This window comes from Schistocerca piceifrons, chromosome 4, assembly GCF_021461385.2.
Source record: "Schistocerca piceifrons isolate TAMUIC-IGC-003096 chromosome 4, iqSchPice1.1, whole genome shotgun sequence".
NCBI lineage: Eukaryota > Metazoa > Arthropoda > Insecta > Orthoptera > Acrididae > Schistocerca > Schistocerca piceifrons.
The window spans coordinates 35025420-35044232 of NC_060141.1; the positions used below are offsets into that span (position 1 = coordinate 35025420).

General features: G+C 46.1%; 1 protein-coding gene across 1 annotated transcript in view; it reads right to left on the reverse strand.

The window, feature by feature from the left end:
• The window catches only part of LOC124795572 (myosin light chain kinase, smooth muscle-like), a 1044560-nt gene that overhangs the window by 872437 nt on the left and 153310 nt on the right, over positions 1–18813 (reverse strand). Inside the window, exon 4 of the mRNA XM_047259644.1 lies at positions 16143–16303. Within this exon, the coding sequence (XP_047115600.1) occupies positions 16143–16303 (161 nt within the window). The remainder of the gene's footprint in view (positions 1–16142; positions 16304–18813) is intronic.

Sequence of the window (18813 nt, forward strand, 5' to 3'; positions counted from 1 at the left end):
ACCGAACAGAAGGTAAAGTTTTTGCAAGATGATTTCATCCCCATTATCCAAAGTGATCCTGTTTTCAACAAGATGTGGTTTATGCAAGACGGAGCTCGACCCCATCGAAGCAGGTGAGTGTTTGATGCCCTGTAGGAGCAGTTTGGGGACCGTATTCTGGCTCCAGGGTACCTAGAGGCCACTGGCGTGGGCATCGACTGGCCACCATATTCTCCGGACCTGAACCCATGGGACTCGTTTTGTGTGGCTGTATTAAAGACAAGGTGTACATCAATAGCCCCAAAACCATTGCTGAAAACAGCAAGTCAGGAGGTCATCCACAGCATCGATGTTCCAACACTTCAGCGTGTCATGCAGAATCATCACCAATGATGGCAGGCATAACGAACATGTCATAAAGTAAATTCGAGTATAAGTAGTGAGGTTTATATGTTGAATAAAGCGTGTGCACGCCGTAGTTTGTAACTAATTTATGTTTTTTTTCATATAGTTCAATAGTTGTCGCCCTGTAGTAATACAGATAAAAGTAGAAGGCGACTGCTCAAATTAGTAGAACGTTACCCAGTCACCTTGAACTTCTCACTTAGTCGAGCATGTTTAACTTTTACGATAATTATGCCAATTTTATTTTAGCAGTGTTTCACTTTAGATATGCTACAGAAAGAAAAACAATTCGTATTACCTTAACGGATATTAGCATAATATGTTTAATCTATGAATGATAAATGAGACGCAGTCCATATTTCGTTCATTCTTGCTGTATTCTTCTTAACAGCCTCGTACTCGGCCTTCCCGTTTAGACATTTGATTCGAATGTTCAGTTGGTTGGTTGGTTGGTTTGGGGAAGGAGACCAGACAGCGTGGTCATCGGTCTCACCGGATTAGGGAAGGAAGTCGGCCGTGCCCTTTCAGAGGAACCATCCCGGCATTTGCCTGGAGTGATTTAGGGAAATCACGGAAAGCCTAAATCAGGATGGCCGGACGCGGGATTGAACCGTCGTCCTCCCGAATGCGAGTCCAGTGTCTAACCACTGCGCCACCTCGCTCGGTGAATGTTCAGTGAGAACTGCACACCGTTGGTTTTCGTACCAGTCAGACACACGAAATCTGGCACAAACTGGCGGAGTAGTGTGTGTTTGGCGCTACGGATGTATACAAATTTCCGGGAACGGTTATCTAGCCATATACCTTAATGTCAGGCGTATTCCAGCAAGAATACCACATCGCGTTCATATTGCACACCTCAGTGAGAACAATGAGAAGTAGTTCCCTTCTGCCATTCTAGCGGCACTGAGAGCCTTGTATCTGTCGACGGACCATGTTGCGCTAGGTTGAATTAGTGACGCGGTAGTGGCCTGGGCTGTACGTCACGACTCGCCGGCTGGCCGCTCTGAGAGACCGCCGCACTCACGTCAGCAGAGCCGCTCACCGTCATGTATCAAGCCGCACTAAGAAAACAGCACGGGCGCACCGGCCGCCAGAGACACCGCACCCACCATTCGTCACCTGACGGCCGCCGCTCGGCAAATACACGGCGCCGGTTGCCAACATCTGGAAATTTTAACGTCGAAAACGCTTGTGGAGGTGTCCTCCAACTGTCAAAATGCATGGGTGTGTAGACAAATTTACAATACCTATACTAGTGAGGGAAAGAAAATTTGAGCTGTGCGAATTGGTAAGCATAATTGGGGAGGAAAGCAAGGTTTATAATTTACTCACAACGGACTCACCAATTATCTTGAATCATCATACACTCCTGGAAATTGAAATAAGAACACCGTGAATTCATTGTCCCAGGAAGGGGAAACTTTATTGACACATTCCTGGGGTCAGATACATCACATGATCACACTGACAGAACCACAGGCACATAGACACAGGCAACAGAGCATGCACAATGTCGGCACTAGTACAGTGTATATCCACCTTTCGCAGCAATGCAGGCTGCTATTCTCCCATGGAGACGATCGTAGAGATGCTGGATGTAGTCCTGTGGAACGGCTTGCCATGCCATTTCCACCTGGCGCCTCAGTTGGACCAGCGTTCGTGCTGGACGTGCAGACCGCGTGAGACGACGCTTCATCCAGTCCAAAACATGCTCAATGGGGGACAGATCCGGAGATCTTGCTGGCCAGGGTAGTTGACTTACACCTTCTAGAGCACGTTGGGTGGCACGGGATACATGCGGACGTGCATTGTCCTGTTGGAACAGCAAGTTCCCTTGCCGGTCTAGGAATGGTAGAACGATGGGTTCGATGACGGTTTGGATGTACCGTGCACTATTCAGTGTCCCCTCGACGATCGCCAGTGGTGTACGGCCAGTGTAGGAGATCGCTCCCCACACCATGATGCCGGGTGTTGGCCCTGTGTGCCTCAGTCGTATGCAGTCCTGATTGTGGCGCTCACCTGCACGGCGCCAAACACGCATAAGACCATCATTGGCACCAAGGCAGAAGCGACTCTCATCGCTGAAGACGACACGTCTCCATTCGTCCCTCCATTCACGCCTGTCGCGACACCACTGGAGGCGGGCTGCACGATGTTGGGGCGTGAGCGGAAGACGGCCTAACGGTGTGCGGGACCGTAGCCCAGCTTCATGGAGACGGTTGCGAATGGTCCTCGCCGATACCCCAGGAGCAACAGTGTCCCTAAATTGCTGGGAAGTGGCGGTGCGGTGCCCTACGGCACTGCGTAGGATCCTAAGCTCTTGGCGTGCATCCGTGCGTCGCTGCGGTCCGGTCCCAGGTCGACGGGCACGTGCACCTTCCGCCGACCACTGGCGACAACATCGATGTACTGTGGAGACCTCACGCCCCACGTGTTGAGCATTTCGGCGGTACGTCCACCCGGCCTCCCGCATGCCCACTATACGCCCTCGCTCAAAGTCCGTCAACTGCACATACGGTTCACGTCCACGCTGTCGCGGCATGCTACCAGTGTTAAAGACTGCGATGGAGCTCCGTATCCCACGGCAAACTGGCTGACACTGACGGCGGCGGTGCACAAATGCTGCGCAGCTAGCGCCATTCGACGGCCAACATCGCGGTTCCTGGTGTGTCCGCTGTGCCGTGCGTGTGATCATTGCTTGTACAGCCCTCTCGCAGTGTCCGGAGCAAGTATGGTGGGTCTGACACACCGGTGTCAATGTGTTCTTTTTTCCATTTCCAGGAGTGTATTTGGAAACAGGCTTACAACTTCGTTATCTTACAATACACAGAAGCGTCAAAGAAACTGGTTTAGGCATGCAAACTCAAAAACAGAGAATATGTAAGCAGGCAGAATACGGCGCTGCGCTCGGCAACGCCCATATAGCACAAGTGTCTGGCGCAGTTGTTAGATCGGTTACTGCTGCTGCAATAGCAGTTTATCAGGATTTCACTGAGTTTGAACGTGGTGTTGTAATCGGCGCCCGATGTAGCAATGAAATGGGGATATTCCAGTACGACCATTTCACGAGTGCACCGTGAATATCAGGAATACGATAAAACATCAAATCACCGACATCACTCTGACCGGAAAAAGATCCTGCAAGAACGGGACCAATGACGACTGAAGATAATCTTTCAGCGTGACAGAAGTGCAAACCTTCCGCAAATTTCTGCAGATTTGAATGCTGGGCCATGAACAAGTACCAGAGTGCTAACCTTTCAACGAAACATCATCGATAAGGGCTTCGGAGAAGGAGCCCCAGTCGTGTACCCTTGACGACTGCACGACACAAAGCTTTACGCCTCGCCTGGGCCAGTCAACACCGACATTGGACTCTTGATAACTGGAAACATGTTGCCTGGTCGGACGAATCACGTTTCAAATTGTATCGAGTGCATGGACGTGTACGGGTATGGAGACAACCTCTTGAATCCATGGACTCTGCATGTCAGCACGGGACTGTTCAAGCTGGCTCTGTAATGGAGTGGGGCGTGTTCAGCTGGTGTGATATCGGACCCCTGATACGTCTAGATATGACTCCGACAGGTGATACGTACGTAATCATCCAGTCTGACCTGCATCCATTCATGTCCATTGTGCATTCCGACGGACTTTGGCCATTCCAGCAGGACAATGCGACACCCCACACTTCCGGAATTGCTGTAGGGTGGCTCCAGGAACACTCCTCTGACATTAAACACTTCCGCTGGCCACCAAAGTCCTCTAATATGAACATTATTGAGACCATCTGGGATGCCTTGCAACGCGCTGTTCAGAAGAGATCTCCAACTCCGCGTACTGTTACGGATTTATGGACAGCTCTGCAGGATTCATGGTGTCAATTGCCTGCAGCACTACTTCAGACACTAGTTGAGTCTATGCCACGTCGTTCCCCGGTACTTCTGCGTTCTCGTGGGGGCCCTACACGATATTAGGCAGGTGTACCATTTTCTTTGACTTTTTAAGTGTGTATGCATTAGTTAGTTATATTGTACACCTCCTCAATAGACGACGGTTATCACCACCCGCCGGTCGTCTACAGTTCTGTAAACAAGAGTAAAGAGTACTTCCCCCTTCCCTCCCCCTCTCAACCCATACTGTTATTGAAGCTGTTACTGTATCAAGGAATTATTTGTCATGGAATCTTAGCGCGTGACTTTTTTCGACCTCAAGTCGCAATTATTGATTAATTATGCATTGCTGCTATACACACTGGACTGCTGCCGTCAAATGGGGTGAAGTTGACGGCTGGGGTGAAGCTGACTGAAGAGTTCTAATAATATTTTGTGTTGAATAGTTAGTTACATATTGTTGTTGTTGTGGTCTTCAGTCCTGAGACTGGTTTGATGCAGCTCTCCATGCTACCCTATCCTGTGCAAGTTTCTTCATCTCCCAGTACCTACTGCAACCTACATCCTTCTGAATCCGCTTAGTGTATTCATCTCTTGGTCTCCCTCTACGATTTTTACCCTCCACGCTGCCCTCCAGTGCTAAATTTGTGATCCCTTGATGCCTCAAAACATGTCCCACCAACCGATCCCTTCTTCTAGTCAAGTTGTGCCACAAATATCTCTTCTCCCCAATTCTGTTCAGTACCTCCTCATTAGTTATGTGATCTACCCATCTAATCTTCAGCATTCTTCTATAGCACCACATTTCGAAAGCTTCTATTCTCTTCTTGTCCAAACTAGTTATCGTCCATGTTTCACTTCCATACATGGCTACACTCCATACAAATACTTTCAGAAACGACTTCCTGACACTTAAATCTATACTCGATGTTAACAAATTTCTCTTCTTCAGAAACGCTTTCCTTGCCATTGCCAGTCTACATTTTATATCCTCTCTACTTCGACCATCATCGGTTATTTTACTCCCTAAATAGCAAAACTCCTTTACTACTTTAAGTTTCTCATTTCCTAATCTAATTCCCTCAGCATCACCCGACTTAATTTGACTACATTCCATTATCCTCGTTTTGCTTTTGTTGATGTTCATCTTATATCCTCCTTTGAAGACACTGTCCATTCCGTTCAACTGCTCTTCCAAGTCCTTTGCTGTCTCTGACAGAATTACAATGTCATCGGCGAACCTCAAAGTTTTTACTTCTTCTCCATGAATTTTAATACCTACTCCGAATTTTTCTTTTGTTTCCTTTACTGCTTGCTCAATATGCAGATTGAATAACATCGGGGAGAGGCTACAACCCTGTCTCACTCGTTTCGCAACTACTGCTTCCCTTTCATGCCCCTCGACTCTTATAACTGCCATCTGCTTTCTGTACAAATTGTAAATAGCCTTTCGCTCCCTGTATTTTACCCCTGCCACCTTCAGAATTTGAAAGAGAGTATTCCAGTCAAAGTCACATATTAGTGATGAAAATTCCTTGATTTTAGTTATTACATACAGCGTTCGAAATATCTTAATCTTGGCAGTGGCTAAATGTACAGTATTCCGAACCGTGATCAGAACACTGATCGTTTTGAGAAGCGCCGATTTTTCGAACATTTTTAATGAACTATATCTTTTATCTGTATGGCTGACATGAAACTACTCACGTGTCTACGTCGTCTGTATGTCATGACCCGGCTCTTCACAACGACAATTAGGGTAATAAAAAAGTTAATCTATTATACTTGCCTATTTATAGACATATTGATGAAACCTTGCACATTCTTGGTGGAATAGCGAAGAAGTTGACCGTTTTCTTTTATTTTTTTCGAGCTGTTTTTGTATGAACAAACTTTTGTAAATGGGGCAAGAATGTAACCTAATAAACGGTGTAAAAAAACGTGATACAGTGTAGCAACGACTGTCTATAACAATCTAGTGGTGGAGTGAGGAAGCTTTATGAATTAATCTGGTGGGTCGGAGTTCTGTTTCCTCCATCATACAGCTGAGATCGTAAGAGTTGTCAGTGTATATGTAGAAATGTAGATCGGGTGAAATGAAGAAATATAGCCTCCATGTTTTAGAGCTGTCTCTGACAGAAATTTTACATAGAAAAGTAAGTATTAACAAGGCTAGCCGAACGTATAAGAGGAAATCCTGATAAACAGAATTCACGGTCGGCATGGTGAAACACAAGATGTTCAGCGAGGTTTCAGTGCTCAGCAAGAAGAGTATGAGTTTCTTAGGAAACTGACTAAGCAAATCTGTGATCACACTTTCATGGACTTAAACTTTCTTTGTGTGTCGCTCTGAAATTATTATTAAAATTTAATTATTATGTCAGATTTATTTTCAATTACTGATAAAATTTCAGTACATTCAGTCATCCTGGAGTCGTAAACAATTCACAATTACCACACAACAGATAATCTGTTTTTTAATATTTTTTATTTTACGATCTGTTTCAGAGAAAGGTAATAAAGACCAACTATTTTCTTATTACAGCGCAATACCCGTGCTCTGAAAGCAAAACCAATATATTAATATTATTGGTTTCAAATATGTGTAAATGTAAACTACAAAATCTGTCGACTTCACTCCATTTCACGGTACTACAGCTGGCCGAAACTTTTCATTTTTTTTATTGTACGCATTCTTCTATAATGTCACTTAATGACCATGTTCAGTGAAATAACATTTCCGATGCAGTTCTGGAATAATTATTACAGCACTAATTAGTAAAAATATTTAACTATATACTACTTTAAATACTCGATACTTAAAGCCTCGGCCCTTCCATTTATATCGCACTATGTTACACACGGCTACATACGTTAGCAATGCTAATAATAATGATTATTATCTTTTGCGTAACGAATTTAAAATTAATAACTGGAGTGTAAGCCTACATCAACAACAATTTCCATCAGGTTTGCGGCACTAGTACAGTATTTCGGGAGTCCGGAAACCCTTGAAGAGACTAGTGAGTCCAAACCTAGTGATTTCGAAATTACCTTAAAACTGAATCCTTACGGTGTGTCAGGTTTCAACAAAATCTGTGGATTGAGCGGCAGTGGGAAAGCAGTTTACTACAGATATTTCGCTCCTCTCTGTCGGAAAGTATGTGGAAGAGAGCTCTGACACAAAAAAGGACTAGACTGGTGTTACAAAATTTGTTCACTCCTTAAATACTTTCCATCACCGACGATCGCCTTCTAAGTAGGATATACGAGGGTTGTCCAGAAAGTAACGCACCGCATTTTTTTCTTCAACAATTCTTTATTGAACATAATGAGAATTACACACACGAAAGAATGGTGTTTTGTCTACACACCCTATTTTCCCACGCAATCTGCATCCCGTTTTATGGCCTTCCTCCAGCGCGATACGAGGGTGTGTATGCCCTGCCGGTACCAATTTTTGTTCTGTTGGCGGAGCCAGTGCTTCTCTACGTGAATCACCTCCTCATCGACCTCAAAATATCTTCCACGAATGGCATCCTTTAATGGCGCAAACAAGCGTAAGACCGAGGGGGCTAGTTCAGGTGTGACAGCCGTGGATGGTCTCCCCGTCCGCTGCAAATCGTGGAGCTCCACTGAACCTCCTTCTGAAGACCTCACCCCCGTGCCCAGCGACTAACTGTACTTCTGTCGACAGCAGATACTCCATACTCCATAGACTTTCCACAAACGTTTGTGAATATTCCCCACAGTTTCGTTCTCTGCAGTGACAAGTTCAATAACGGCACATCACTTGTAAAATACATCACCTACAGACGCCATTTTGAAACTGTCCTGCAGCTACGCTATCTGTCGCAAGTGACTGAAACTTGACGCGCTCACTCAGAAGATTGCAAATGACACATACGTAACGTTTCGCATTCGTAGCACTGTTTTCGGCTTCGAAAACAAAAAAATTCGGTGCATTACTTTCTAGGGAAACCCTCGTATTTCGATCTATACACGGCTGAATTCATTCCTTCCCTCTGTAGGTCGTTCATCGTGAGACTCTCCACTGTTTTTGTCTACCGCTGGGTCGTGAGAAAACGTCTTCAGTAAACTGACCTTTCGCTCCCCTTAAATTAGTCGATTTTTTGCAAAACTTGTCCCACCATGAGGACACGGTTTGAAAGTGGTAATCAGTTGCGCAAAAATACGCTATAACAAGTAGTTCGTTAGCAAAGTGAACGGTCTCATTTGTTATGTTTCTAATTTGTAAGCACATAGAACAAGAAACCAATCTCAGGCAGGAGAGGTCAGAGCAGCACCGTATAAACAGCGTCTCTATCCTCCAGAACGCCCTCAGTTCGGCGAGGAACAGGTACCTCAGGTTTCTCCAGGTATATTACACCCAGGTTACGTCACTCAATGGTGATTATATTTCACAGAGTTAGAAAATTGCGAGACTGCCTATTGCTACTTTCCGTCCGCTGACCCAGACGCTCGCAGAGGTTTTCTATGGGACTAACGCAGTGTGATTTGATGGGTTAACCGAAGTGCGACAGGGTGCCAGAGTGTTGGAATGAGTGCATCCCAGTCAACACGACCGACAAGAGTGTCGACAGTATACACGTCACGAAGCAGAAGAGAAGGGAACTGTAAAAGAGTACGTGGTTTGGGGATGTGGGGAGGAACTTCTGACACCAGTGTTAATGTATAAAATGGCAGGGAAGGGGGGAAGAAAGTTGTTAAATAAGACTCGTCGCGGCAGTGTGCAGGAGGTCGAGCGGTCAGGATTTGATAGTGAGGTCCAGGGCGGTCTTTGAATGGACAAAACAGGGAATTAAGTACAATAAAGAGGATGTATTTCGATATTCGGAGTACAAAAGGCGCGCCTAGGGTCGGAAGTTAGCAGGTTTAGGCCAGTCTAGGAAGTCGAACAACTAAATGAAATGGGTACCGGAAGGGGAAGCGGTTCATGTTGACTTACGTTGGTGGCCGGTCCCGAAGAGCAGAGCCGGACGCTCTGCCTTCCAAAAAGACGTCTGTTCTGTTCGAGGTCTGGATTACAAGAGAGAGAAGCAAGTGCGTACTGCTCCGCAGGACGCTCCGGCGTCCACACACGTGATCGGTATGCCGCGCACGCTATTGGCTAAAATCAATGGCGTGAATTTGAAACACGTATGTAACGTAGCAGCGATGGTGAGGCATGATAAAATCTTGGACCAGAGAGCCTATTATCGTGGTTAGTCTGCGCTTGACCGTGCGAGTGTTGCGAGTGGTACGCTAGTAGTCGTCGTGCAGTACAGTCTGTCGATAGCAGTAGCTCAGTTCAGTTGCGTGCAGTATGTCGGTAGTAGCAGTCGAGTGCAATTGTGTGTGAGGAGTCGGCGAGCGTCGACATGGCATTCTGGTCAAGAGGCTGAATGAGGTATATTGTTAATTAAGGTAACCATCAGATAATGTAAAGTTTATTTATTGTAATTAATTTTCAACAAGTGCCCCAATAATAATTTTCATTTCAAAGCAATATTTTTAACAAAAAAAAAAATCATTTAATTGAACCAACGATTTCCTTCCATTTGCCTTAAAGAAAAGTTTCAGTTAAATTAAAAAAAAAAAAAAATTACTTGCGATGCAGTTCCTCCAAGCCGTGGGCAACAATAAGAGCAGAAATTTGACATGCAGTTATACTGAGGTAAGAATTTAATTCTGATTTTTTTTGCACAGGGCCAAAGACCGATATTTCGGTTTAATTGAGTTTACATTGTCACTGAAGTCTCATTAGCATTGAATTGTTTTTCATTATTTTCGTGACAGCTTACACCATGAGTCAAATTGCGATTCTCATTTTTATTGTCATTAAATTTGATTGCTAGGGAGGTTACGCTTGGCTCCCATTCATTTATTATTTCAGACTTTTAAAATTTTTGTGGGGAGGTTACAAATTCGCTAGCAGTTTCAGCAGAGGTGTCAGGGCGTCCCTTGTCAGCAGCTTTAACTGGACAGAACCGCCTCGGTTTTGAAAGACAAGCGCCTTGTGTCACGTAGACACGGCGAGAACTACTCTGGGAGAAAACTTGTAAGGGTTCCACTAGGCCTTTAAAATAAATTTATTAAACCAATTTCCTAAAATATTCCTTGACTGGCTGCCACTGGCTGTACAGAACACTTGGTCACAGAGAACATTGAAATAAACGTCGTGGGCCATTATTCACGGTAACCTGAATGACTGGGTCTACGTCATCGCACGAGAAACGCACCCAAAACATCACAACCTGCCCGAACTACGAACTTCTCACAACGCGGCAGAAAAGCTTCATTGGGCCGTCGGTGCACCCGATGACTTGCATCATTTGAAAAGAGCCAGAGTCGTCGGTGGACATTACACGCCTCCAGCGAGCTGATGTTCGGTTCTTGTGTTGTGTGACGTTCGACTACACGTGCTGCTCTGGGCATGGCCTTCCGCGAGGCAGCCGGCTCTGTCAGCCCGCTGAACGCAGTTCCCTTCGGAGTGTTCGCTCGCAAACTGATTGAGACCTTTATTCGCTGACACCAGTAATTCCTGTCGGGTTTGGAAACGATCGCCACTGACAAGGCGTTACACTAGTCTTCGGAAGGTCGGGCAGTTTCACTCACGGAGCAGTCACGGACACACAGGAACACGACAGCACCTTCCATTCTATTCCGTCACGGCTCCGCGTTGCCTGTCTTAGAGCGCCGATTCCATACGGCCGAATGATACAGAGGCAGCACTTGACTGCTACGTCTTAACGGTCATCGGTGGAGTGTTAAATGACCACCGGAGCGAGTTGTGCATTATGTACCACGCTCCAAAGCGACAAGCGTGTTTTTCCTAAGGGGGTTAGTGATATTTTGCGGAGTGAGTTAATATCCGAAAAGCTGATGACGAAGAACGTATCCACAGGCTTACAAACACCAGGTAAAATGGCTTCTCCATAATGACTTAAGGGTTCTCTGCGTCCCAGATCCTGGAATTTTCTTCATTCACTAAACCACTCAACAAAAAGCGCGCTTTCTTACTGAACACACTAGATGAAACTGTTTCTCACTCTTTATTTCACAAGTAGGCAATGGGCAAATTGTAGATGATTTTAGTGATCGTTTGGCTTCAGTTGCTGTGTCAGTTGGATTATACACGCCCAAAGAAGCAGATCTTCTTTCAAATTCTGCGAATATCCAGTTGCTGAGAACGTCGGCGAATAGATTTAAGCGGACTCACAGTGGCGATGTTTCCCGCTGAATGACTAATACGGCAACGTCCCGAGGGTTTAATGACCAAACCCAAACCTATTTTCTCGAATTTAGTAATCAGTCCTCTCGCAGTCGACTTTTATTTGGTGCTTTATTTTGATCAAATATTCCACGGAGTTCGTGAACAGTGTCTACAAAGAATTCACCACATTTATAATAAGTTTTCACTACGACAGCGTACTGTTCCGTAGTACAGCGCCTCATTACTAACTACAAAGAAAACGGATAACAACAGAGTACCGTCCAGATCTGCCAACTTACTAGAAATGCCGGGCGTTTCAAAAGCTGCTTTCTTTATTAGACTGACGACCTTCATTCACGTTGGTTGTATGGATACTATTTTCTTACATTTATGTGTTTCTTAAGGTTATTTATGAAGTGTAACGTTATTTTGCTTTGTCACGTTTATGAGGTAACCGTCCAGCTGTCAAATTATCGATCTGTCTCTGAGGAAAGTCGATCTCTACTGATCGTAAACTTTAAGGCTGTCAATTGATGTGGTTTCTATGACTGAGTAGAATTTCGTCGTCTTATATGCAGTTTTTTCGTTTAAAATATTACTTGGATTTTTTGTCGAAAGCTTGTAGATTACGTTAATTTAAATTACTACTGTCGCTGAGTTGCTGCTTCACCTGACCGTGACCGGCGCTAGCAGCGCGTATCCCCTCTCGTAGTATCTTTGCGCGACTGCGATGACTTCCCGGTCGTTGTCTGTCGGAAGTCAGTCGGGTCTGCCAGTCAGTTGGAACGCGTCTGGAGCGCAGTCCGGACCTGGCAGTCGGAGAGTTGCAATGCGGCACTGGTGCTGTCGGGTTGGAGCGGCAGTGAGGTCTGCGTCGACATGGCTCGCCCGAACCACTGCCGCCGCGCATCACTTGAGCCGGGCCACGGTCGTGGAGGATCGTCGGTCGGTCGTCCTTCCGGATGGCTCGTTTTGGCTCGCCGATCGTTCGTGAGTCGGCTGTGTGTGTCCTTGCATCGACTCCCGATTTGGCTTCGTGCGTGCTTAGTTACTGTTGGGTATCGTTCAGGTCTTCGTGCAAGTGTTTGTCAGGTTGTGTGTGTAGTTGTTGTGATTTCCACTGACAACCTGTTTTAAATGTTGTCGGCATTCTGAGAGAAGTCGGTCGGTTGTTGCGGACGAGGCAAGTTATGTCCGCGCGATGCAGTCAGCTGGGTCGCTGGCAGCGCCTGCGCAGTGTCGGAGCGTGTGTGGAGCTGTCCGATCGCTACGAGCTTCGTGGTTCACCGACCCAGGACGGCAAAGTTGAGCAGTGGTTTCACGTATCCAAGCCACGTCCATTCATATTCTGGTGATTCGTTTCGGTGGTTTGCTGTTGGGGAGATTTTCCTGTGAGCAACACAAATTGTTTCTGCTGCTGAAATTTAGCCGCCATGCGGTGCAATTAAATATTTTGGTTGACTACAATTCGAGTGCACCAGTGGAACTTTCTGCCTTGTGACCGTTAGTGTTCTGGTTACCTGTCCTGGGCACTGACGTAAATTCAGGCAGTGTTCTTTGGGGTAAAGTTATATTACCGTGTTTCAAAGACAAGTGTACCAGCGGAATTTTCTGCCTAGTGGTCGGTCGTTAGTGTTCCGGTTACCTGCCCTGGCCACTAACGTAATTTCAGACAGCGTTCTTTCCTCACCTGTTTTCGCTGTCCGACATGGTGTGTAATTTTGACAGCTAATACGTACCCCATTGTGGATTATCACGTTTGTAACATAGCCGGTTGGGGTTCTCATGTACTGATCGAAGGCAAGCAAGTCGTTGTGTCGGTCGGTCCGCGGCTGTCCCCTGGTTCGGTTCCGACGGATCAAGTGTAGTTGGGCCCACTACCTGTCTCACCTAAGTGAACGAGGGCAGACCGACCTCCGTGGAGGCTTTTGAGTGGCACCGGTGTTTAATTAACTGTTTTCAGCTACTTAAACTCAAGGCTTATGGTTATTTTTTCTTTTTCTTAAAATTTTGCAAAATTAATTCTTAAATTTATCTTTTAAGCTTAAACATTCTGGCCTTCTGCCTTTAAAAGTCTATGATATTATATTCTAAAATTTTGAAATTTAATTGCCGCCTTCAGCCATTTGTATTGCACCTTGAGTATGTTTGTTGTATCTACTTTGCTGTGATGTTTTTTTAATTACACTACTGGCCATTAAAATTGCTACACCACGAAGTTGACGTGCTACAGACGCGAAATTTAACCGACAGGAAGACGATGCTGTGATATGCAAATGATTAGCTTTTCAGAGCATTCACACAAGGTTGGCGCCGGTGGCGACACCTACAACGTGATGACATGAGGAAAGTTTCCAACCGATTTCTCATACACAAACAGAAGTTGACCGACGTTGCCTGTCGAAACATTGTTGTGATGCCTCGTGTAAGGAGGAGAAATGCGTACCATAACGTTTCCGACTTTGATAAAGGTCGGATTGTAGCCTTTCGCGATTGCGTTTTATCTTGTCGCGACATTGCTGCTCGCGATGGTCGAGATCCACTGACTGTTAGCAGAATATGGAATCGGTGGGTTCAGGAGGGTAATACGGAACGCCATGCTGGATCCCAACGGCCTCGTATCACTAGCATTCGAGATGACAGGCATCTTATCCTCATGGCTGTATCGGATCGAGCAGCCACGTCTCGATTCCTGAGTCAACAGATGGGGACGTTTGCAAGACAACAACCATCTGCACGAACAGTTCGATGACGTTTGCAGCAGCATGGACTATCAGCTCGGAGACCGTGGCTGCGGTTACCCTTGACGCTGCATCACAAACAGGACCACCTGCGACGGTGTACTCGACGACGAACCTGGGTGCACGAATGGCAAAACGTCATTTTTTCGGATGAATCCAGGTTCTCTCTACAGCATCATGATGGTCGCATCGGTGTTTGGCGACATCGCTGTGAACGCACATTGGAAACGTGTGTTCGTCATCGCCATACTGGTGTATCACCCGGCGTGATGGTATGGGGTGTCACTGGTTACACGTCTCGGTCACCTCTTGTTCGCATTAACGGCACTTTGGACAGTGGACCTTACATCTCAGATGTGCTACGACCCATGGCTCTACCCTTCATTCGATCCCTAAGAAACCCTACACTTCAGCAGGATAATGCACGGCCGCATGTTGCAGGTCCTGTACGGGCCTTTCTGGATACAGAAAATGTTCGACTCCTGCCTTGGGTAGCACATTGTCCAGATCTCTCACCAATTGAAAACGTCTGATCAATGGTGGCCGGGCAACTGGCTCGTCACAATACGCCAGTCACTACTCTTGATGAACTGTGGTATCGTGTTGAAGCTGTACGGGCAGCTGTACCTGTACACGCCATCCAAGCTCTGTTTGACTCAATGCCCAGGCGTATCAAGGCCGTTATTACGGCCAGAGGTGGTTGTTCTGGGTACTGATTTCTCAGGATCTATGCACCCAAATTGCGTGAAAATGTAATCACATGTCAGTTCTGGTATAATATATTTGTCCAATGAATACCCATTTATCATCTGCATTTCTTCCAGGTGTAGCAATTTTAATGGCCAGTAGTGTATTTGATTACTTTTACAGGGTCATTAAGGTTGTTTATGAAGTAGTGACGATATTTTGCTTTCTCACGTTTATGAGGTAAGAGTGTAGCTGTCAAATTATCGATATGTCTTTGAGGAAAGTTGATCTCCACTGATTGTAAACCTTAAGGCTGCCATTCGATCTGGTTATCTATGACCTGAGTAGAATTTCGTCGTGTTATATGCAGTTTTTTTGTTTAAAATATTACTTGGTTTTTTTTGTCGAAATCTTGATGTCTATTTTCTCGGCATGTTCTTATACCTCTAAGATGTTTACTAAACCTCGATACATTGGTATCTGTCTTGTTTACACGTTTTTTGTGACGAGGGACATTCTTTTTGAAAGACAAGCTGCTACTCCAAGTGATGCCACCAAAGCCATATGACGGAAGGGGCGCCAGCGGAGGAGGAATGACGCAAGCGCAGAGCGGCAAAGACGAGAGAGCAGTAGCAGAGCGGCGAGCCCGAGGTTATTAGAATTCAATTCACGATGGTACACTGGCGTGTAGCGACGACGCGGTCACCAACGCGAGTGCGTGCTGTTATGCGGTATGGGACTATCGTGTCCGTCATCCACGAACCCCTACAGACGGTGTATGGTGAAGAGGTCATGCCATCGATTGGACGTTGATGTTGCGTGTTCAGAGAAGGAAGGCAGAGTGTGGAGGCTGAAGGCCAAAGTGGGCGTCCCTCCACTCTCGGGACGTCACTTCCAAACCAGTGACGGAGGGGCCTGGGCTGTGTGGCAATTCCCTGCATCGCAGGGCACCTACTTTTACCACAGTAGTCTTTTCGAATTGATTGCACACTAAGACGAATGCCTCAATGTCAGTGATAACTATGTCGAAAAACAGTGCAAGGTGTGTAGTTCATGTAGTCACGGTGTATTTCTTTAGGCAATAAAGTTTCCTCGCGGAAAGGAATGCCCAGACTTACTTTCAGAAAGTCCCTCGTACCTTGTGCTAAGTCACGGTCACGTTTGTCCAGACACCTTGTGCGGCAGTGAACGCCGGCAGCTGCGCCCGCCAGCACTCACCTCTGTCCAGCCGGCGGCGTCGCCTCCCAGCTGCCACGCCTCCACTCGGTAGGCCAGCACGGGCACGCCGCCGCGCGCCTCGCACTTGGGCCATGTCAGCGTCAGCCAGTTGCGGCCCTGGTCAGACACCACCGGCTCCGCCGAGATCGCCACCGGCACATCTGCAAAACACCGAGTCCAGCACTCAGCAAACACGCCGCTCACACTGCTGACACGAGCGCTGTGATACACACCACTATAGAATCAAATTTTCACTCTGCAGCGGCAGGTTGGAGTGGCCGAGCGGTTCTATACGTGTGTGATGTCCTTAGGTTAGTTAGGTTTAAGTAGTTCTATATTCTAGGGGACTGATGACCATAGCAGTTAAGTTCCATAGCGCTCACAGCCATTTGAACCATTTTCGAAATCAGGGCTCTTAACTAGAGATGGGCAAAACTGTTCTTTTCAGAGATCAGATCAGGACTGTTCAATCCCTGAAATGAACTAGCTCTTTTTCATGACTCACCACTCATTCACAATAGAAAATAAATGGAAGGCACATTGCCCTTTAAACTTGGTTTATTCCAGTACTATACCTGTATTTTGATCTTATTTGATCCTATTTTGAAGTAACACAGATAATGAGTAAGAATTTTGTATAGTTTATTGAAATTTCCACGATATGACAAAGTTTTTGATTATTGGTTTATTATGCACTATCGTGGTTTTTTGGGTGATCGGAAAATGTTGTAACTTGAGATTTACATTAACAATGTATTTGGCTATAATATATTAAAATTTCATTAACTTCGTACAAATACACCGCAAGCCATATATTTTTAAAGTGAACGTTTCCTTCCAAAGAGGCCTAAAATCGCAAAATCCGTACCAGAATAAGAAAAAAAAAATATAAATTTGACTGTAAGACTAAAGTGCTGCATATAGCCTTACGCATAATAAAACAAGGAAAATATTGGTGTATCACATTTTGTGATACGTGTATCGGTTCGCTCGTAATTAAAGCATAAATTCGAGTGTCCATAATAAAAATCCTATAGTAAGAGGAGTCATCAGGAACCTAATCTGATCAGTTTAAACAAATAAAAACAAAATAAAAACAAATGATGTATACATAACATAATATTGTAATATACATAGCGGTATTACTATGAAGAACAATATCCAGTAGAGACGAACTCTGATGCAGAGGCGCTGAGTCAAGCAGGTCGAGCTGCGAGCTGTATTACTGCGTGAGCTAAGACCGCAGAGACCAGAGTGACACCTGAGTTGCTTTGCTCAACGCTCTGGCTAGAGTCGAGAACGGTGGGGTGAGCGTTGAGTGGGCGAGTTCCGAGGGTGGGGGGAGCGGTGAACGGCCACCAGTCACCCGCTCCGAGACAAATCGTCCGTTCTCTTGCGAGCAGGTTGTTGCAAGTAGTTCTTATGTTCTCCGCTAGGAGGCTCTCTGTCCTGTTGCTCGCATCAACTGCCCAGAGGGCAGGACGTGCGACTGAAACGATCGCCGATGGAGTGCGCTGCTAAGTTAAACTGCGCCAGACACTGCACACGGCAGAGGAAGCACAGAGATGGCACGGCATATGTGAATCACAAAATCCAATGGGGCACTGCACAATGCAGGCAGCCAAGGCAGAAGCAGGGCAGAGGCCGGCGCTGGCTGTGTTGTGTGGGGTACAGTGTGCTCTGACCAGCAGAGGCCGCGCTGATATGCTCTCTCTCTCTCTCTCTCTCTCTCTCTCTCTCTCTCTCTGCTGTGGGAAACGTTTGGAGCTACCGTTCTTTTATTCTGAATCACTGATTGTTCACTCCTTTGAAAGATTCAACTCTATGAATCAGTTCAGAAGCGGATCCCCCATCTCTACTCTTAACCTCTCCCTGAGCGCGCTGAGCCTAATGCTCGTGGGGCATGCAAAGACCGTGGTCCGTTTCTCCGGCTGGGGGTCCTCGATGTCGACGTCGTCTATCATTCTTCTACGATTCCGTTATATGGCTCAAATGGCTCTGAGCACTATGGGACTTAACATCTGTGGTCATCAAGCCCCTAGAACTTAGAACTACTTAAACCTAACTAACCTAAGGACATCACACACATCCAAGCCCGAGGCAGGATTGGAACCTGCGACCGTAGCGGTCACACGGCTCTACATCTACATCTACATCCATACTCCGCAAGCCACCTGACGATGTGTGGCGGAGGGTACCCTGAGTACCTCTATCGATTCTCCCTTCTATTCCAGTCTCGTATTGTTCGTGGAAAGAAGGATTGTCGGTATCCTTCTGTGTGGGCACTAATCTCTCTGATTTTATCCTCATGGTCTCTTCGTGAGATATACGTAGGAGGGAGCAATATACTGCTTGACTCCTCGGTGAAGATATGTTCTCGAAAGTTTTACAAAAGCCCGTACCGAGCTACTGAGCGTCTCTCCTGCAGAGTCTTCCACTGGAGTTTATCTATCATCTCCGTAATGCATTCGCAATTAATAAATGATCCTGTAACGAAGTGCGCTGCTCTCCGTTGGATCTTCTCTACCTCTTCTATCAACCCTATCTGGTACGGATCCCAAACTACTGAGCAGTATTCAAGCAGTTGGCGAACAAGCGTACTGTAACCTACTTCCTTTGTTTTCGGCGGATTGCATTTCCTTAGGATTATTCCAATGAATCTCAGTCTGGC